At 40.1% G+C, this 22332-nt stretch overlaps 2 protein-coding genes across 4 annotated transcripts in view; one reads left to right on the top strand and one right to left on the bottom strand.

The window, feature by feature from the left end:
- Positions 1-3838, bottom strand: part of RAD54B (RAD54 homolog B) — a 74138-nt gene extending 70300 nt beyond the window's left edge. Inside the window, exons 1-3 of the mRNA XM_061371065.1 lie at positions 3693-3838; positions 1170-1323; positions 338-479 (exon numbers count right to left, since the gene is read on the bottom strand). Of these exons, the coding sequence (XP_061227049.1) occupies positions 338-479; positions 1170-1307 (280 nt within the window). The 5' untranslated portion in view covers positions 1308-1323; positions 3693-3838. The remainder of the gene's footprint in view (positions 1-337; positions 480-1169; positions 1324-3692) is intronic.
- Positions 3839-8731: 4893 nt separating this feature from the next.
- On the top strand, positions 8732-18427 carry LOC133221856 (RING finger protein 151-like). 3 transcript variants are annotated; one of them, XR_009728077.1, is made up of 8 exons: positions 8732-8849; positions 9785-10010; positions 11179-11318; positions 13601-13763; positions 14970-15090; positions 16052-16294; positions 16887-16959; positions 17385-18427. XR_009728077.1 is itself a non-coding variant. In XM_061371072.1 (7 exons), exons 2-6 carry the CDS (start codon positions 9805-9807, stop codon positions 16286-16288), a joined length of 867 nt encoding a protein of 288 aa, XP_061227056.1. In that variant the 5' UTR covers positions 8732-8849; positions 9785-9804; the 3' UTR covers positions 16289-16294; positions 16887-18427. The 3 variants fall into 3 exon arrangements, 2 of the variants coding, with proteins under 2 accessions (XP_061227056.1, XP_061227055.1); XM_061371072.1 differs by having other exon boundaries at positions 16887-18427; XM_061371071.1 differs by lacking the exons at positions 16887-16959; positions 17385-18427 and having other exon boundaries at positions 16052-16617.
- The last annotated feature ends 3905 nt before the right edge of the window (positions 18428-22332 follow it).

Below are 22332 nucleotides of genomic sequence, written 5' to 3'. Positions count from 1 at the left end.
GGCCAGCAAAGTCTCCAAATTACACTTTTCCACTACTCAAAGTATCCCGACTCTCAATATTACTGTAGATTACAGCGAGATGGCCATAGCACTCTTCTGGAAGACACACACCTGAATACCAGTGCAACCAGCTGGCTTCTAAAACATTGTTTTTCCTTTTCTATTAAAAAATAATAATTTCTTTCTTTCACTCTCTACCCAGTAGAACAACAAATAATTTTGCCATTGCAAAACCCTTATATTAGTAGTTTGTAAAAGCTTACTAAGTAGTGTAGCACTCATAAGCTTTTAAAATTCTCTCACAATAGATGGCAGTAAATAAGAAAGAGCATCTTACCAGCTTTGGGTGTATTTGGTGTTTTCATTTCAAGCTTGCTACTTTTATTAACACTGAAATATGCTTTGGTAATCTTTCCTTTTCCAGCTGACTCCACAGACTGTATAAAATTTACATTTTGATTCTGGTCCTCGTTTCTCTTCTGCAGATAGATAAGAAAAAGTTCACAATAGCATTTTCTTCACACAGTTGAAGAGAAATGAAGAAAAACAAGAAAGGATCTCAACAGATACTAATCCTCCTTATCAAACTATTGACATACATACATACAATCCTACACAAATATATACATTCCAGTGCTCACAACAAAAATCACTTGCACACGATACCAAACAGCATTTGTACATGTAGTTTATGAACCGAATTTAATAGAAGTCTTCTGTAGATTAAATCAGTAAGAATTGTGATGGGTTTTTTGGGGGGTCATATTAAAGGTTTTGAGAGAAACTTCCTTGCAGAAACCTGCAACTTTATGTACTGAAATTTCATTACTGAGTATCTTTGGGTTTTAACTGCTTTTGCCAAAGCATGTCAAACATTTGATACCTACAAAGGCCAGGCCAAGATGCAATCCCTACCCCAGCTACACTGAGAACTGCATTTGTGCTCGTTACTGATTATTTTAATTTGCTTGAAAAACTTTCTGCCTCCACTTTACGGAGTGACAGAAATCTACCTGAGAAGCAAGATCAAATATAGTAAAAACAGAGGTATCAAAATCTACTCCAAACAGACTCATTTAAACAGAGATTATTCATGGTGAGCTTGGATGCTATCTTTTAGTAAAAACACTGTACAAACAAATACACTTGCAGTGCACTGTTCAGTTTACCTCCTTCAATTTAGTTTCGTGGTCCATCTCCTTAGTTTCATTCTTGAGACAAACTGTGCTATTTTTTCCTGGTGGTATAAACCTTGGCTTTTTGGATACATTTCCTAGCACTTGACTTGGAGCTGCTGATCGCCTCATATTTAGTTGTATTGCTCTAGAGGGTGGAGAGGAAGGAAGGAAGCAGATAAAGACAACTGTAGTCAGAATAGGCTTTAGAGAAAAATGCATCCATAGATAATAATATAAGCAGTATTTTAAAACAAAAGATAGCATAAAAGATTTTCAAACAATCTTAACTCATAAGCATAGTACAACTTTATATAAAGTAGCATTATTGCAATGAATTGTTTTAGTACTAGGAGAGATTGACTACAGCAAATTCTGCAGTTGAACATTTCCCTTTTAATTTGAAAAACCAATAATGCAGTTTGCAATAGCAAGAAATGCTCTGGAGATGTGCAACATAGGGCTGCTTAACAAACTTACACCAGGTTATAAAAAGAAGGACAACTTGAAACATAACTGATCACCTAAACACTTAAAATGCAAATTTGAAAAGCCCGTTATCAGCACACAATGAACAACAAATTCATGCATGAAGCAGTCAGGGTGCTCCTGCACTTTTTTGACGCTACCCCGCACTCCAGTGGCTTACTGAGGAACAGCAACCTTTCTTCCCAAGATTTGCACAGTAGTGTTACTGTCAAGATGCTTTGCAAACAGGCAGACACTAGCGTGAGTACTGCTATCTCTTCCATATCCGAACAATTAGCATATATATGATGCTGTTACTAGACATAAACCACGGCAAAATTGCCTGAACTGTTGCCACTTTCATCGTGGCTGTTATTAAAAAAACAACGAAAGAGGTCTTTGTCTGTGTCAACAGCAGTTCACATAAATGAGGACTACATGACAGCAGTGTTAGCATATGAACTTTAGTTAACCCTATGCAATAAGGGAGGAGCTTGGTTGTTATAATAGGAGTAGACCTGTAGTAGAAGCAACAGATAGTCACTGTGAAAGATACAAAGTTGTCAAGAGCCATCCAGAGGAGCAGACTGCAAGTGCCAGGGCTGATCACAGCCAGCTTCAAATGCTATATGAATTTGAACACATTCCTTATCCTACCCAATCCTATAATGCATGGTGACACTTGGGAAGACAACCCAGGTGTCACCCCACAACTCCACATGAGGACTGCATAGCGTGCCTGAACAGCTACACTAACACTACCCCCCTAAATTCTAAAGCTTGTCACATCTCCGTTGGAACACTGGAGTTGTGCAACTCAAAAACTGCATGTATCTGTCATTAAAGTGTTTTGGTTTCTGAATCCAGTTGGACTTTGAACTGTCATTTGGTCTTAAACCACAAAAACAGACACACTAGGAGGTCTGCAAATCAGTAAGAAATTTAAAGCTATGACCCTTGAGAATTCAGCAACTTCACTCCATTAAATTTAAAAAGAATATTACTGCAGCTACAAAAACCATTAAGGTTTTCTGGGTTTTAAAATGTAATACTGCTTCCAGCCATACATTGTTCTTTGACCTCAAAATATAAGGTTTTAAAAAATAAAAAATACAAAAAAAAAATAGCTTATTTTTTGGTATCTTTACAGTACTATACAGAAAAAGGGCCATTATAGATGTGCAACAAATGATTGACACTAGGTCTTTTAGATAGGATCAGAGTAGATGTAGGAAGGGCAAGGGGTGCCTCCATATTACAACTAGATCAGCTGACAAGCAAATACACCTTTCCCAGACACTGATCTGTTGAATCACCCTGTACTCGCAGTACCATTAGGTATGGTTGCAGGAAAGCAGCTGAAAGTATAATGAAAAAAGTGCTGCCCCTGCCTTTATTAGCAACCTGGCTTGCCTAAATTAAGTGTACCATGAAACCACAGCCTACAACATCTCATGAATGCATCTGCTTTTGCAAGCGTTGCATTTGGCAGTATTCTTCTCCTTAAAGGCATCTCGACAGCTGCATCAAAATGAAATACGTATACAAAGAGCATTTCAAAGTTTTACACACTGGACTCAATACTGCATGCACCGAGTCTTGTTAAAGGCAGTTATGCTACCTATCTTGGCGCACATTTAACATATATTTAAGGATGCTGTCTTAGACACTTGAAGACACATTCTCGGCACCGATTATAAGGCTAGATTTTTTTTGTAGGCAACTACAAAGATGTCACAAAGGGTTAACTGCATTTAAACTGCAGACAGCGAGTGCATCGCTTTGAACATCAGTATTAGCGAAAAATCTCTTTAAATCAGTAGTAATTGTAAGGATTTGGAGCAGGGTGCAAAATGCAAAAGCTATTCAAATTGCTGTTATCGCCTCAGCGCGCCTCAACCAGCCGGTAACAGCCGGGAAGTGTCAGGAAAGAACAGTCTCCCTGAGGGCAAGCATAGCGACTGGGGGCGCCCAGCCGGCTCTTCCGCCCGCCACCCCAGCCAGGAGAAGCCGGCAGCCCCTCCATCGGTCTCCCGCCCTCTGCCGTACCTCTGCCACCAGCCCCGCCGGAACCTCAGCACTCAATTGTCCCGCCGCCGGCTCCCGTCAGCCGCTGCCCGCCCCGCGCATGCGCTGTGAACAAAGCCACGCTCCCGTGGCCGGCCGCAGGGATTACTTCAGCTGCGCACGCCCTGCACCTCCCATCGGGGAAATACTGCGGTGCGCATGCGCGGGGTTGACCTGTGGGGCGGTGTTGGGTGTTCGTGCCACACACAGCATGGCGCCGAGGTTACCTTCTCTGCGCTGGGCTGTGCGGCCGTCAAGCACGAGCGGCCGCAAAACGAACCTCGATTTTGCGACAGCGAGCGGCGGCCGGACGCGACGGTAGCGGCTGCAGGGGTGTGTGGAGAGCTGGTGACTGGGGCCGAGAGAGTTGTCCGTTGCTGTCGTGGTGAGCGGCTGCGCCGGGGCGGGCTGTGGGCAGAGGCGTTGCGCGGGGACCTTGTCAGGGGTCGTGGTGGCTTTGCCATCTGTTGAGAAGATGGTGGTAAGTGCGCGTTAGTTGTTTTGAGCCCCATTAGGCGCGGCCTCTTGTCGTTACGTTGCTGCTCCTATGGTTTCCAGGCCAGTTTTGTTCTCTGTGCCCAAGAGCGCTGGCCATTCCCGAGGAGCCTTCCTTCAACCTCTGCACAGTCCTCCTCCCCACGAGAGCTTCTGAGCAGAGCTACCCTGCCTCCGGTCTTGTCTCTGCGGCAGAGTCCAGCCCTTCAAAACCCGAAAGGGAACTGTGAAGCGGGTATCTTGAAGTGCCCTGAAGTACCTATTTCGACTAGGTTTTGTAGCGGGACAGCAAGCGGAAGCGTTGTGTAAAAATGGTCTTTGTCAAAGTATCTCCAGTTTCTTAAGTAGTTCCTGGGAGAGGCCTTAAATTAATTTTGTGTCTTGTACTGGTTATTATAGATGCTTTTGTTGATTAAGTCAGTTTTTTACATCAGCTTGAGCTGGTATTGCTGTCCGTTCGTTCTTACCCCGTCTGGTCCCTTTCTCTCAACACAGATGTTTGTGAGAGTCCACAATGGAGCAGCTTGAGGAGCTGTGCTGAGGGAGGAGCTGTCTGGCAGACTCGGTAACAAATGCAGCTGCTGTCTTTCAGCCCTGGCTGGGGTCCCTCATCTCCTGTTTTGCCCCCCTTCCACAATCAATAGAGCTTTTTCTGAGCCGTCTACGAGAAACTCTGCCCTAGCAAATCAGTGAGTAGGTGTCTGAGCCAGTTCAGGAAAGAGCCAAATTAAATATTCAAACTGATTCGAAGGAGGCCATGAATTGCCAATAGGTTGGCTTGGACTGCTGCCAATGTTAAACCTTTTCTCTTTATTTTTTTTTTTCCCCAGTTCAGTCTGAAAACAGGCCAGTTACCCAGTGTGATAAATCAAGTGACTGTAGAAACAGCTTGTACTGTCACAGTTGAAGGGGTGAGTCTGCCTCTATGGGCATTAATAGTGGCCTGAAGCGGCTTACATTGGCTGTGGCAGAGTGATACAAGACACCTTAAAACGTTGCTTCTCTATAAAAGGATTTAAAGCACAGTGTATCTTTGTGAAATGGAAGCTCGAGCAATATAATGTTTTAATGTCACCTCATCCCTAGGCCCTGCAAAGATTGTTCTTCAGTCACACATACTTCTGAAAAAGCAGCCTTAGTGTTGCACATCTGTAGCTCTGTCATGATTCACTCCAGCTCTTCAAACAGTTTGGCTTTGTGTTGTCACAGAGAAAATAAACAGGTTTTAAAAATCAGAAGCTACTGTAGATAAAAAATGCAAGTCATTAATCCCATCTCAGTGTCCTGCTTTTTACAATGATTAGTGCTAGACATATAGCAGGCTATGTGATCGTGTTCCTGGGAACTACACCGTATCTGTATTCTCTCTGTTGTTTTATCCACACAAAATTGCTGTTTGAAGGCACAGCTCAAAGCTATAGGTGTGCACCTGCCTGGAAAACTTCATGGGATGAGAGCTATAAAAATGAGTATCTGTGAAGTCTGGAGGATATTTTTGGCTGTCAAAAAATATTGGGAGAAATAAAATATAAGTGAAACAATAGAAATGAAATAGCATGTAGTAGTTCTTGGGCTTTCTGCCTTCCAGACTGGGCACCTTCAAATTCCAGATATCCTCATGGGCAGTGTCACTGGTAATGGCCAGGTGATGTGTAAAATTCTGGACCAGAAAAATCGAAGGCTGAGCAAGGTTTGAAAATGTTAGTGGAGTGTGGGAAGGCAGTGATAAATAATGCAGTTTATAGGTGCAGACAGAAAAGGAGTATGACAACTGGTGAATTGTGATGGAAATAGAAGAGGAGGTTTTGAGGCAAAGTCAAGAAGAAGGAAGTTTCTGGGGAAGAGTAGAAATACAGAGTAAAGTGATCTGCAGTGGTAGAGCACATGCCATTCATTTGTTGCTCTTCCTCGGCTTATCTATTGACTAAAGTGCTTCTCTTTAAGTTAGCAGAAGATAAAATATCTCTGGTTCTCAGGAAATTTCTACTGGAAGAGATCTGGGACAGTGACAGCTGTTTTTGTAGGTCTCAGACTCAAAGCCACAAGGATTCTGGCATCATGTGGGATGGTGCTACTCCAACATCAGTCTTGAAAACATACTGAAGTTCTTCTCTTTAGAACACCCCTTGATTTTAATTTTTGCCTTGGAGTTCTCATCCACTCTCCATTTGAACTCTGGTTTTGGTTGGGGCTTTATATATGTATTTGTTGTGCTTTATTTTTTGTCAGGCACAAAGGTGGTTTTCCCCCACCTATAAAAATACTCTTTCCTGCATTCTGATAGACTTCAAACATGATAAAATATGCCAGAGAATGTCCCGAAGACTTAGTACTCAGGGATCAGCAACATATATGCAAAATGCAGCTTACAGGAGAACAGAAACACTGGGACAGCAAAAATACAGTTTTGTTGACATATTATATACCCCTGTGAAAGTTTTCTAAAAGCTGAATCCTCTGGGATCCTCTAAGTCAAATCAAAGTTTTCGGTTTACAGTTCAAGTTATAGAACACATATATGCTGTTTACAGTCCTCCAGCATAAACATACTATATGTTTCAATGCTTTCATCAGTATTAGAAACTAGTATTTGACTTCACATTCTGCTACTAATAATGAATGTTTATTTCCACTTTTTAAGCTTTCCAGTGTGGTCCTTGCTGTCCTTACAGTCCCAGCTTTGTGCAAATACAGTGCTTGTTTTGTTCATGCAGAGCTAGCAAAGTCCTGAATTTCCTGTCTTTGCAGGAGAACTGTAAAAACTTATAAGGAAACAACAGTATTGACAGCAGACTGCTTTAAGTCATAGAATGTCCTTGCTGTGACTGAAGGAATAGCATATCTTAGATGCCTGTAAATTTAGTTTACCTGCAGTGTTGTAGCCACAGCAGGAAAGAGCTAGATGCAGTCTGTGAAATCTGCCTGGGACCTTGTCAGGAGTCCACGTGGATTGCTCTCCCTGCTGCTGTGGCAGTGCTGTCACTAGGTCAGTGAACTGGTACGTACGTGTCCCAGCTAATCTAAATCTGGTTTATGCATGTCTGCAAGCCCTGGCATTGGCTGTGGGATAAACATGCCAGGAGAAAACTAAACAATATGTAAACTGTGTAGCAGGTAATGTTTTGTGTTTTGGTACTCAACAAAATGATCACACACTAGCCCTAGAACATGCACTCTTTATTAAACAAGTACAATAAAGCAAACAAGCACAGTAAGCCCAGTCAGGTATATAGCTATATATGTAGTAAACAAGCACAATATAGTGAATAAGGTGTATATATATAGCACAGAGGAAGATTAGCAGTGCATCAAATCATTAGAATAGTGATTAAGAAGAAATGCATCACCTATTACCACCAAATAGTCATCATCAGGGCAACACTTCAAGCTGGGAAGCCTTGTTGCAGCCAATGCTGGGAGTCCTGGCTAACTTGGAAAATTCTTACATGGTGCATCCACCCACCCATAGGTGAGGCTTCACATTCGGCTACAGGAGGGTCCTGCTTTTATACCCTTAGAAACACAGCTGGCTTTATGCCATTCCTGTAGTTGTTTACTGGTGTGGCCATGCAGTTTCTCACGATTTCTCTGTTGGCTATGACAAGAATGGGGCAGGGCGCCCCAGTGTGGTCAAATGTGAAGATCATAGAACAGCTGCATGCTTATGTTTTCCTACTTCTTTCCAACAAACAGTCATAATGAATATGAATATAAATATATATATTCATGGGATACACTTTATCAAAAACGTCCTTTGGTATGTCTCTCACAGTCATGAGCGAGGATCAGCTCTCAGTTAGGTTCCCATCCGTTACACATTCCACAATTACAGAACATTTCATGATGGGGAATCTCAAAGTCCTTTTCTCCCTTCAGAGCAGAATTTGGCATTAATCCTTAGAGATCCTCAAGATTGTTACACAGTTCTAATTCAGATTGGGATTCTCTTTGAATGTCACATTGCAGTTGCTAGATAATCAACTGCAGGGATTTTAAGTGATGGTGTCCTTGTTTGTTTTTTTTTTGTTGTTGTAAGTGAGCAGTCTTAAGTTTGCCTCACATTGGAACAGTGTCATTTGTCAATACAATGAACTTGACTGTGATACTTCTGTTTCAAAAATGAACTGCATAACACACCCAGATAAAACTGGGTTAGGTAAGAAACTTCCATATTTCTAAGGAGTATAGTTTTACTATATTTTAAGTTGCTACTTTCCAATAATACTGAATTGTGTTGTCTTCAGTCTTACAAACAAAATCATAAGGCTTCAAAATTAAATGGCAGTAGATGCTCAGTTTTGTCATAAGTATCTGCATCATTAATAACTGAAAGAAAGACTGATTATTGTTTTCCTCCCCCAGTCTAGTCAGACCTCTTGTCTTACTTGTATTTCTTACAGTGGGTTGTTTTGGAAAGCTTTGTTTTAGTGGGCTGTCAGGACAGGGTCTATTCAGCAGCTGCCTGGCCGGACATAGGACTTGGTAACTTAGGAAACAGTACAGAGCCTTTCTCATTTTTCTCATAGGCATAATAAAGCAGTGAAGAGGAACTGGGGGAAGGAAGTATTACATGTCTTACTGATCAGAAAACTGCCTCTGAAATATCTGGACAAACTACATATATATGTAGCAAAATCTGAAAAGGTAGGATATCTTCCTTTTCTGTTTTATTCAGAAAACCTCATAACTAATAAAAACCTCTCTCGCTAGTCTCAGTGGGGTTACAAAAGTAATTTTATATGTGAAGTAGGAATGTGAAGCCTAAAACATACTCTTTTACATGACTTCTTTGGGATCTTACTGAACTCTTGGCTTTTCATGATAGGATTCTGATGAATGCAGGTTGCTGGTTAGTTCTTTACAAAGCTTTCAAATCCATTTAAAGGCCATTCAGTTTTATAAAATAGACCACGTGAGAGAAGACAGTAGCTCTTCATGATTTCAGAGTAAGCTGCAGTTTTGGCTTCTTTTTCTTCCTGATTATTAAGTATTTCTCTAGGCATGTGGAGATTTCATGCTGTTCTCTCTGGAACAGAAGGCTACAATGAATAGAGAATCTTAGACTTTTCAGTGTGAAAGCAATATGTTAAGTGGCGTGCAGTTCATAAATACAAATTCTGCTAGCTGGAAGTGCCCAGCTATTGTCTGTAAGGATACTTTTTCGTAAGTTGGTTAGGCATGATACAGAGGGCTTTAAAATGGAAAGCTACCATTTGCATTTGAGCTTCTACGGTGTTTCTGCTTCAGGTAGAATTCAAGTAAGTAGAAGATCCATGTTTCACAGTGGCTGCTAGAACTGTGTTCTGTAACAGAGTTCTGAACAATCATGGCTCAACTGCCCGCTAAAGTGTTTGCTTTCAGAATTCAGAGAAATGGGGATTCTGACATCCAGCAGTACAATCCTCAAATTCTTATTTAAATCTTAAAGTCTCTGAAATATGTGTTTGCATCCTCACTGTGAAGTTCTTTATTCACATTAAGTTCTCAGTGTTTCTAGGGTTGCTTCCAGGTCTTTTTGTGGATCTGGCCATACAGATTCAGGACAAAGACCGCTTTATTTCTCTGTGTTGTTTTAATAGGTTGAAAGTGTGTGGAGAGCATGGGTTACGATATTGAGCGTTTTGTTGGCTACGTCAATGAAGGGCTGTTATGCTCCATCTGCCGCGATGTGTTAGAAGATCCATTACAGGCTCCTTGTGAACATGCTTTTTGTACTGCTTGTATACATGGATGGCTTGTTCATCACAGTAACTGCCCTGAAGACAGACAGATGATTGATGTGTCTTTGCTACGGCCTCTCTACAGGTATACAGTAATACTGCTGTATGTTGAAATCACATGAATTTAGGATTTCTCAGTTCCGCTTGCACAGCGTTATCTCTTGTCATTTACTGTCACTCATATTGTCTTTATCCAATGTGCCTATGGCAGAAACTGATCACTTGCATGAAAGCATTAGCATTTTCTATTTATTATAACTAACTTTCAAGGTATTAAGATTTCAAACACTTACTTTGTTCTCCATTTTTTATATCTTTAATCAAGTTTCTAGACATCTCTCTGAATATTATTCTGAATGTCTTCTACAGCAACAAAGCATTCAAATACTTTTTTAGAGAAATCAGGCAAAGCAGCTGTTGACAACAGTCACTAAACACTGTATATCTTTTGTTTTTCTTTTCAGCCTCACCTGGATACTGTAGTTGGGTTTATAATGAGTAATTTCTGTAAATACAAATCCAGCTTCTCACCTTTAAATCCTTTTTAAAAAATGTCTTTATGCATAAGAATATCTGTCTTGAGCCACCTTGTCATGTAAAGCAGGCTGATTTCACAAGTGTCTTCCATAACTGGTCAGGCAGTTGGGCTAGATGGTCATTGTAGGTCCATTCCAAGTGAACTATGCTATTCCCAGTGCACAGAGTTTCATCAGTAGACACCGCTTGCTGTTTAACCCATGCATTATCTAATCTGCTCAGATTAACAATTACATGGTGTTTAAAACCTTCAGCCACAGGTGATAACTGTGCTCCATTTGTACTCAGTACTTTTGTCAATAATGAGATTTTCTGCCTGGAAAGTTGACATGCAGTGTAGACAGAACCCTTGAGTTTAATTTACAGATTGTTTGGTATGTACTCACTGTAATCAGTTTGGTTTGGCATGTTTAGAAACAAAATTTAAAATGATGACTGAGTAGCCCTTTGACTGCTGAGCAGTCATGGTTAAAAAATGATTAAAATAAAGATTTCATTTGCACATTTAATTTTGGAGACTGAATTTTCCATTTACATTTGTTTCTTTTAAGCCTGTTCTTTTGCAATATGGAAAACAAAATATTAAACAGATAATTCACACTTTTTCCTAATGGAGATTAGAATTTTGCTTTCTTTCCCTGAAGTTGAAAATACAGACTTCTCAGTAACATTCCCAGGGATTAGAACTATTTTTTATTTTTTTTTTTTCAATGTAGATACATGAGAAATGATTTAAACCGTCTTCAGCTACATTGCAAAAACAGGGAGTATGGCTGTCAGATGGTTTGTTCTCTGGAGTCTATAGACAGGCATGAAAGGGAGTGTGAATACAGTCAAATACCTTGCTCCAATGCCGGTGAGTAACATTTAAATAAATTGAATCCTTTATATTCAGAAAACATGTTTTTGTCATCTTTCTGTCAACAGAATGGCGGTAATGGCCTTTATTTCCAAATAGAAATTCAAAGCTCTGGCATAATCTGCTCTTTACAGCAGTGGTTTGGGACAAAATGTATTACTGATTTATGGCAAGCATGATGGTTAGCAACAGTTTCTTACCCAAGAGCTGACCAAAATGAATGAGTATGATGGACTTCAAATTTATGAAGATACAGTAGTGCATTCGCTTTGCTTTCTATCTTTCAATGAGGTTGTCTTTCAATTTTGATTGCTTCTTCTGATGGTAACAGCACTTACAGATGCTTACAAATCACAGTTTACTTACAAAGCATTTGGTTGCCTGATGCATGTGCAACTGTTCACTGTCTCCTGATTTTAACAGAAACCTATCATGGAAATAAGAATTAGTTTAAGCTAAATTCTGTCTAGAATTGTTGAGATCATGATAAGGTTTTTATTTAAAACAACCTACACCTCTTGAGGAAGAAACATACCGCTAAAAAGGATCATAGTGTTGAAATTTTATTCAAAATGTCATATATTTCGAGACCAAAATTAATATCCTGATGCTAAAAGAACAGCTAAGTCTGTTGTTGTATTTAATTATAAGAAGATTAAGGTGCTAGTATTGCTCCACTGGAAGTTATAATTTCTCTCAGAAGTGACTCCTGCAGGCGCTTCAGATTCACCTGGTTTACTTTCTACAGAAACAGTAGCATTTATAGAGTTCCCACACCTTATCTTTGGTGTCTGGTGTTCAGGGCATGAGAGCTTTTGCATCTCTTGAATTCTTACTATGTGGACTTACAGTGGACTGTATTTTGAGTACTTCAATTACAAATCATTTATCAGTAAAGCTCTTCTAGAGGGCTGATGTTCGTAGTTTTCTGGGTTTTTTGTTGACAAGTTTCATTGGTTCTGTTTTCTTATATGGATTTTACCTTAAAATTAAATGCAAGTATGTATTACAGCAAGCAGTCCTCTAAATATTAAGACTGCAAACTTCAAATTTAGAGTGTTACATGCAGCAATAATTTATATAGTGTTTGTTTTCAGTTCTCTACATTTTATTTTTCAATCACTACAGGTTTGTAAAGTTTGTATCCTAGCATTTCTGTGGAAACTTTCCTATTTTTGAATCAGTTATTAAAAGTTCATAAATAAATGTTGTTTATTTATGTGGTCTGGTATGTTATACACAAGACCAAACAAACTGTGAGGAAAAGAAGGTTACATCCCATCTGACCCACGTCTCTCTGACTAGGTCTTTGAACTTTTTTCCTAAATTTGATAAAGGTAAGGGTTGGTTTTTTTTAACTCATGGGCATTCTTCAATTCTAGTCAGTGTAATCTGGTGAAGCACCAGCCAGCTGCCAGTGTCTTGGCTTGGCATCAGCACTGTCATTACTGAATTTGTTTTAATGCCAGACAAGCAGTAGAAGTCTTCATAAAAAACAGGATCATAGAATGGTTTGAGTTGGAAAGGACCTTAAGATCATCAGGTTCTAATCCCCTCCCATGGGCAAAGATGAGTCGCACTAGACCATGTCACCCAAGGCTCTGTCCAACCTGGCCTAGAACACTGCCAGGGATGGAGCATTTACCACTTCTTCAGGCAACTTGTTCCAGTTTTTCACCACCCTCACAGTAAAGAACTTCTTCTGTGTATCTAACCTGAACTTCCCTTGTTTAAATTTAAGCCCACTGCGCCTTGTCCTGTCACTACCATCCCTGATAGTTGGTCTCCAGCATCCTTGTAGGCCCTACTATCAGTTTTCACAGTATCGCAGTGTGTTAGAGATTGGAAGGGACCTCAAAAGATCATCTAGTCCAATCCCCCTGCCGGAGCAGGAACACCTAGATAAGGTTACACAGGAACGTGTCCAGGTGGGTTTTGAATGTCTCCAGAGAAGGAGACTCCACAACCTCCCTGGGCAGCTGTTCCAGTGTTCTGTCACTCTCACTGAGAAGAAGTTTCTTCTCAAGTTTAAGTGGAAGTGTTTTCAGTGTTTCAGTGTTTTCAGTTTCCAGTGTTTTCAGCTAATGAAGAAATATCTTACTAAGACTTTTAGAGTGTTTTATTACAAGTTGTGTTACAACTGTCATATTCACATTCTAAAGAAATTACTTTTTTTCATTGCTTTAACAGAGTGACAGTTGTTTAGCTCAGGACATTGCACCTTCCTTGTGCTTTTGTTAGTTGTTAACAACTGGCTTGTTTTACTGTTCCGTGTTCAGGCTGTACAGTTCAAGTTGAACGACGTAACTTAGACGGTCACCTGGCAGTGTGTGAATATCGGAGCCGTGAATGCCCCAATGGCTGTGGCTACACCATTCTCAGTGTGGAAGACACACAGCATAATTGTGTGGCAGAGCTAAGAACCGAGCTAGAACTACTTCGGTACAAATCTTCTCTTTCCTTTAATGTTTGTGTTAGCTTGGGCTTAAAATCACTGCCTAAAGCATGTCAAATACTAATGCTGGATTCTGGTATGTGTTACATAGTATGTTAATTGCTTGATACTTACGGGCCAGCATATTGTTATGGGTCAGCATAGACTTGAAATTCTTACTGGTTTGATTACTTTGCTGTTACTTTGTTTTTGTCCAAGTTATTATAAATCCTGAAATGTCATTGCTTGTAGTGGAATAAAGCTGTGAGCTGACTATATACAATTACAAAATACCTAAGAAAGTTGGACTGAAGTTGGCAATTTCATTTTTCCATTAGACTATTACAGACCCAAAGTCACATTATTTAATAATTGCATTTAGTTTATATTTGTACAGATCCAGAAGATAAAAACCTATAATTATTTTGGCAGGTACAGACTGGTAGATTAAACCTCTGAGGATCTAATTTTCATTTTTAATAAAAACTCTGGCAGATTAATAACAAATTAGTGAATATGACTCTTCTTACCACCATCCTTACACTCGTTTCTGTAGCTTTCCCTTTCCATGATATTCCAGTTCGATTTGGTTTTTTTTCCCATGCTCCTCCCCATTTCAGTCTTTCAAGTCATTGTCTAAGTCTTGTGCTCATGATTGCTGTGAAGTCAGGCTCAGACCTGATTTGAAAGCATTGAGACACAAGGGATTCTGCTGCCTGGTTTCTGAACTCAAAAGGTTAATGTAGTAACAGCTAGTTTGGGGCTGTGAAGCTGTGTGAATGATTAGTTTATAATAGTTTACTTCATATTATTGTTTAATGTCCACCATAAAAGTAACAAGATATTTAACAATACTATATTATTCAGACTTTTTATCTTGACTGCATGTGTTTAGTAATACTAAGCAAGCAGATGCTCTAGGTAAAAGGCAGTAAATCATTTAAAATCAGAAATACATATTCATGAACTCATAGAATTACTTCAGGAATATGATACAGTTGTCCCCTATGTAGACTATGTGAATGGTCACATAGTGCCCCCTTGCTAGTTTTATTTAAATTACTAAGCAGTACTGTCGTGCCTCTGGAGGTGTGTCCTGCAGAATGTGATGGGAATCACATCGGGTTGCTTGGCTTCCAGAAGGCTTTCTGGAATTTGAAAATCATGGTTTTCCATGCCTGCAACACTTAACAAGGTGAAATAAACTTTTTTAGGTCAGAAATGATCTGCAGAGTGGAGGAGGCAAAGCATGAGATGGAGTCAAGGTTAGATTCACAGAGGAGGCATATGGTCCAAAAAGAGAGTATTCTGCAAAATGAAATTGAAGAACTCAAGGTAAATAGGATCATTTTATTTTCTGTTTTCCCCCTCTTCTAACAGTCTAATGCTTTGTTTTTCCCAATAATAGTCTCTTACTCTGTAGATGTAGTCTCGTACAGATGAGAATTACATTAAGTATGGGAAGCAAAACAGGTGTTAGCACAATGCTTTGCAGGCTAATCTTCTCTGGGGAGAAGCAGACTGAGTGCTCTATTTGTGTGGTTTATCTACCTCAAATTCATTTGGAGCTAACCTTGGTACCCCTGTACAAGGACTGCATTGTTCTGTGCATAAGATGTTGGCAAATCAGAGTGAAACTCATTATCAGTGTCTAAACACGTGTGTGTCTACATCACAAGTCAAATGTAATTAAATATCCAGCTCCTTTATTAGTGCTATGCAAAGTGACTTAGTCCAGGGCTGACACAGAGCCCTGGTGCAAACAGTGGTATTTACACTCTGATTCAGCTGTGGTCAGAAGGTCGGAAAGTTGCACTGTAAACTTAAGTAATGAGCAAAGCCATCTTACCTTTTCATTCATCCAGTTCTTACTATATCACAAAGTAATGACTTTTTAAAGCCCAAAGCAAGTACTTTATAGTTTACATTTTTATTTTTATTGGCTGTAATGTTAAATCCTTGAAGAATATACCTGAACATAACCAAACCCTTACTTTGGTCAGGGTCTTGAAATAGAAATGTAAGCAGCAGCTGGGTAAATCCACTGTGTCTTATTACATTTTATAAGAAACCTTTATAAGAAACCTTCAGGAAAGCTGTTTTGGAATCTTTGAAATGAGGTTATCTGAGAGGGTGAATGCAGGACTGTATCTCAAGTTGTTTATTCTGCTATCAGAAAGTTATTTCAGTGTTATTCTTTATAATCCCTCACCGTATGTGCGTGGCCAATTCAACTTCATACCACTATCACTAGAAAAGAGTTTGTTTCTTGTGGTAAATCTGAGTTGCATTTCAGAGTCAGATGTCACGAGTGATGTCAGATGTTCGCTCCCTGATGGCTGCAGAGAGACAACACCGTCAGGAACTGGAGCAGGCAGAGCTGGAAAAACGGGAATTAATGGAGCTGCTGAGGGGGCTGCAGAAGGACTGTCGCTTAACCACTGCAGAAGGAAGCAGGAAGCCGACAAACTTCCGCCCTCTAACACGACTAGAAAGCGTGAAACGAAAACCTAGGGAAGTTACAGTTATCTAAATAGAAGTAAGCTCAAAAAGCACTTTCTTCTGTTTTCTGTGCCCATCCAGCTAACTTTTCTACTTTGGATGAATGACTGGTAAACTTTACTTGCTGTCTTTTAAGATCTATATTACTCTATTTTCTCTTGGGGCATATAAGCAAATGGAAAAATTCTCTCTTAGGGAACACAGGGCATTAAAGCCAGTAGTTGACAATACATTTTTAGCTAATGTTTTTATAAAAAGGGAGGAAGAGACTTGATTTGTCATCTCTTCAGTGTGTCATTTACAGGAGTCTTTCAAGTCTTTGAAAGTCAAAGATAAATAAAGGTTATTACCTTCCTGGTCCGTTGTAGTTTGCCTAAGTAGTTTATGCTTATGCTTGAAACGGAAAGAAAATGTGATCATCACTAATGACATTTGGGATGCCTTTCATTGTGGGAAAAGTCAGGAATAGAATTAGTAAGTCAGTAATAGAGATTAATAGATCTTTGTTTCTAGTCTGTAGAAGGTCTATTTCAAAGGTGGAGAGAAAGCACTTTAAATTGTAATTCTCCTGCTATGTAATAGCTTCAGGTGAGGTTGACTTTTACTTTAGAGCTTCTCTAATTTCCCAGGCTAATACACACTGAAGAGACTAATACCAAAGCCTGAGGTAATAGAGTCACCCAGAACCTTTTAAATACTTGTGTAAGTAACTTGGAGTTTGTGGGAGGGGGTCTGCATTTGATTTAAAAATTTGAAGTTTTTATATGTGCAAGTATCAGCTATTTCTACAGGGTCCTTAAAGCTGAAGACCAGCCTGTTTGGTACTCGGTATCTTTAAAGCCTGTATAAATAGGAGTATCCTTAATTTTCTTCTGGCAGGTTTAAGGCTACTTGAACTTTAGTGTCCACAACAGACAAACATTTGTACAGTCACTTGGACTTCACGTGTCTGTTAGTATTCAAGTTTGCAGTTGTGTAAGACCCATGAATACTGAATCACAGGGGCATTTATCTGTAAGGACTGCATGAGAAATCTGTATAGTTCATTGACTTTTCTCTAAACTTCTCACCCAACCTGTTCACATGGGTTTCACTGGTATAACTAAGCCATAGTCTGTCCATTGCAGCTCTCCAGTGGAGTCACTTAGGGAAGAACCTGGCTGCTGTTTACCGAATGTGTGAAATCAGCTTTGAACTTTCAGGATAATGCGTGCAGGTGCAGCAATCTGAATAAGCTAATTTTATAGTTTAGAAAGCAAATAAATGACTGTTCATGCCTTGCTGTCACTCAGAGCAACGCTTTTATGGCTAACAGCATAACCAAAGAGAGAGGCAACAGTCTTCTGTAGCACATACGCTACATTATAAAGACTTGCAGTCACAGCTGTCTGATTTCAGGCATCAGTAAATCCTTCTAACTTGCTGTTTCTGTAGTACCACTGAAGCAGATGTGCACATGTTCAGATCTTGTGCATTTAAAAACTGACAGAAATAACTCTTCTGTAAATGTTTTGGGTTTCTTTTTCTGCAAGAGAACATTCATAGCAAGAGTTATGTCCAAATATTTACTTGTTTTCAGTCCTTATATTGTAGATGAAATTACATTCATTGCCAGTATTTAGATCACTGTAGCAGTCTCACTAACTCGTGACATGGCACATCTCTTAAGCAACCATATTAACAATCTGAACCAGTAAAACAATAGGTGTAATTTCGGAAGACTTGCATTCACACTAAACATTCAGTGGTCAATTCATTCACATCAGTGTGTGTATTAAAGCTGTAGGTGGAAAGTAAGAATGAGTTTATTACCTTGTGTTCTAAATAAGGTAGCTGTTGGTGTCTGTTGTCTGTGTGGCTCTATTTCAGCATCCACTCTAATTTTGAAGCTTCTTGGCAACACCAGATTTCATGCTGTTAGAATCAATCAGTGCTTTTTTCCTGTAACTGTGTGGTTCTATCGTGTGAATTTATCTCCTTTGCTTAACATAAAAGAAAAAAAAATACTTCAAAATCCTGTAGAATTCAGATGAACTGGATCGTCTTTCCCAGGTTGGAGGGCAGTAACCCAATCTTTCTGTTCTGACCACACAAAAAAGCAAGTTATTAGCTCTACCCTTTCTCCATAACTAGATCTCTGCATTTGTCTGCTTTAGGCGTTTCATCCACTTCTTTAGTTTAGTGTGAGGTGTCCCTGCCCATGGCAGGGGGGTTGGAACTAGATGATTTTAAGGTCCTTTCCAACCCTAACTATTCTATGATTCTTTCACTAAACTCCTCCCAGTACAGGAAATAGGGTTTATTTAATATTTACTTAGCATATGGTGTGCTGTCTGTCCCCTGCATGACAGATGAAACTGCATGAGAAAACACAGCCTAGGTGGTAAGGAAGAACTTTTAATCTGCACAGTCTGTTTAGCTTCTAGCTGCTGGTTCTGAACTTCCAGTATGCAAATGTGGCAACACTTTGGACCCACCTGCTGCTGGAATGACCCATCAGCTTGGGTTTCCTTTAGCAGCAAAGAAGCACTTGCAGAGATAGGTTAAATAGTCGTGCTAGCAGTTGGTAGCATCAGATCCCTCCAGTTACTTTAAGCTTAATCCCATTCCTCTGTGTTGATAACTGTTCTGCACTTAAGACTTTGCTGATGAACTGCACACAGGGTGGAATATGCGGAAGTGTAGTCATCGTTTTACCTGTCTTATAGTTGCCTAGGCTGAAATTAAATAGCCCATTATATTTTCTCTACTTTTAGCTTTCCCAGTCTCATGTATTACACAGCTCTTCACAGCAGCTGGCAGAAGCAAGGGATTTTTTTCTTTCAAATAGTCTGTTAATCCTTTTTATAAAAACTAAGGGTCTAAATTTAGATTAATAAATTCTTCACTGTGAGGGTGGAGAGGCATTGGCACAGGATTATAGGAGGCATTGCTGAAAGTGCATTACAGGAGGGCTGCAGCACCGAGTTACTGGTGGCAGTATCTCATGCTAAATCACGGAGAGAGCAGACTGTGGAGCCTGGTGAGTGGACCAAAAGAGTATTTGCACTCCAGCTGTCTTCCCTGAGCCCGAGGGCAATGACGTGGCTCCCTGTGGCTGTGCCATCAGGTTTCTCACCAGGGCAGACTGCTAGCCTGTGGCATTACAAATAACCTAGCATTAGAGTTAAAAGATTAAATCCTTATCCCCAGGTAAGTGGGTACAAAATATCATGGTGCCAAACCTGGGAGTTTCACAAACAAAACTCATAGAGCATGCTGTTTAATAATGTATGTGAGACTACAGGGTATTACAAGGAGGATTGGCTGAGGGAACTGGGGTTGTTTAGCCTGGAGAAGGCTCAGGGGGGGACCTTATCGTTCTCTGCAACTGCCTGAAAGGAGGTCATAGTGAGGAGGCGACTGATCTCTTCTCAAAAGTAACAGGAAGTAACCCCAGCCTTGAGGTAATGGTTAGACTTAAAAGATTTTAAAGGTCTTTTCCTACTTAGTTGGTTGTGATTAAAGTGGGTGAGAAAGAATACACTGAGGAGGCATTCAAAGAAATTACTATTTAAAGAAAGTGGTTATCTTTGAAAGGAAATCAACATTTACATGGTCATTCTGAGGACCCAAGAGGACAGTTACAGGTAAACTGTTTCCCTTCAAATGACTCCTCCCCTAGAGAGGTCAAATTACAGACAAAACAGTTTCCTCAGTTTCCTTCAGCATTAAAGCTGTGTTCCCTGTTCTGCTGTGCTCCTCCCAGGCAAAACTTGTTAGTGGTCTTTGCCAGCACAGCTGCTGGGATCACTTGAGCTGGAGTGGGAACAGTGAGTTTAGGGAGGCTTAGCCGAGTTTCAACAAAAGGCCTGGAACTGAGAACCGCACATTGGAGGGCCGAGGGAGAATTTTGCTGACCTCTCAGTTGGGGTGGCAGTTTGTGCTTAGTATGATTCTAGTGCTACGTCAGCAGTCTCATATGAGAGAAACTCATTTAAGTAGCAAGCAAGAGTTTGTTGGGGTTCTTTTTTCAGCACAGAAAGGAATGGTATTACACATACAACATACCTAATAAAGTATTTTTAACTGGACAAAAGTGATTTTATATCAAATGCTGTTAGTGCTTTTAAGAAGTCTGATCGCTCCCATGTGGCAAACAGTTCTATGATGTACAGAACTGGTAGCCTTGCAAGTTAACTTTTCCATATGTTGTCCTCTTGGACGGTTCTGGCATGGTGCTTTTCTACAGCCATTTCACCTAGGAGTGGGGGGTGGCATTCAAAAGGAGCAATACGAGCCTTGCCTTTCTCCATGCTGTTTGTCAGGTGAAGGATGGTCAGTCAGGGAGATTTTACCACATAGATAGATGCCTTTATAAAGACCTACAATTCTATGCAACTTTCTATTAACAGATAAACACTGACCTGTCTTCCAGCATTATGGTTCACTGCCAGTCTATGTACATTTTCTACCTTTATATACACAGAAGAATAAAACGGTGCTTAACAGATCTTAATCTCTAGTCTGTATGAGACAGTAACACTCTTTGTATTGCTTTGAAGTATGCTTTGTATAAAAGTTGAACTAATAAAGGGTCTACACCATGATTACTGCAGTTTGGTTCGCTTCTTTGTGCTGCACAAGTTTGAGTATTCTTTATCAAGTGAAGCAGCACAATTCAGGTGTGCTGGCTGCACAGCACAGGGTCGGTGCACTGGAATAGACAAGGTTATGTTTTGCCAAGAGAGGCAGTATACAGCAGTAAACAAGGTTGTGTCCCTTTTCAAGGACTTCTTTCCTGCCTCACTGGTGGGAGTTTTGCATGGGATGAGGAGCCGCTTTGAAGGTGAAGAGCTACCCAAAGCTGAAAACTCCAGGACTACACAAGTGTGACACTCCAGTTCTGCAGAGGAGGAAACACTGACAAGAAGAGGAAAATTAATTCCCTCAACTGAAGGGATCTTGTTCACAATGTAGGTTTTTCACAGCCACTACAGACACATCATGTGCAGGATATGAACATGTAGGAACAGGAAAACAAGTTGTTCACAAGGTGTGATCTAGGGATGCATCTGCTTAAACATGAACAATCAGCACAGAGCACTGTAGAGCATTTGCTGCGTGCAGTGCTCTGCATTAACTGCCTTGAGCATATTCTCCTCCCAGAGGGTAGGAGTTACTCAGTGGGTTAAAAAAAGCTGAAAGCTTGCACAGCACAGCTATAGCGTGCAGATAACCTGGTACCTGCTTACACCTACCCATCCACATACTTCCAGTGTTCTGGGGCTCCAGTCAGGACACAAAACTTGAACATTTCTTTTTGGGCAGAGTATAAAAAGCAAAATTTAATACTTAAAACTGTTAATCACTCATGGTAGGAATCCAGTTTAAAAGAACAAACCAAGTACCTCTAAGTTTTAAACAAACAGCATTATTTCAAACTGAATTTATCCGAGAAAGGAACCGCTTTGCATTGAAGGGTCACAGATCTAAATTCATTTTAAAAAACCCCAGACAAAACATGATACGTGTATACTTCAAATCTAGCTAAATTTACAGAGCTTACATACATCAAACAATTCAACCAACCCTTTTATCTCGTCCTAGACTGAAAATGACTGGTGGGCATGCCATGTGTTTTGAACGTTCAAGAACCAAGACTGAGTATTTACATATTTATTCCATGCTTGACACTTTTCATTTCAAATCCCCTGACAGAAAACAAGTGCTTGGTGTCCTGTGAGCTTCCAACACAGGGAAGGCTCAAAAACCATAAAACCACCTTAAACACATGATGTAAAGGAGGTGCTCAGCTTTGGAAACACCTGTGCAGCACTCCTTAAAAAAACAGCATCAATACCTGTAATGCAGTGAGAGCTCCACCCACTGTAGTCACTGCAACTGCATTATTAGTAACGTTACAGCTTCCTGTTATTTCACCATTCAGTAAACTGGCTCCCAATCCAGATCATTGTTGTGTTATTTCAAACCTTTGCGAACTGACAAAACCCCGCTGAACTGCACCCAGCCGGTGGACAGCAGTTTATGTCAATTGACTTTGTACCAACCAATCACCTCTCAAACAGTGGGATG

Source organism: Neopsephotus bourkii, unplaced genomic scaffold (assembly GCF_033783945.1).
Source record: "Neopsephotus bourkii isolate Nb327-2 ecotype Australia unplaced genomic scaffold, CSIRO-AGI_Nbou_v1 NB_1558, whole genome shotgun sequence".
NCBI lineage: Eukaryota > Metazoa > Chordata > Aves > Psittaciformes > Psittacidae > Neopsephotus > Neopsephotus bourkii.
Note: the sequence above shows the minus strand (reverse complement) of the source record. Positions and strands in the feature narration are given on the sequence as shown.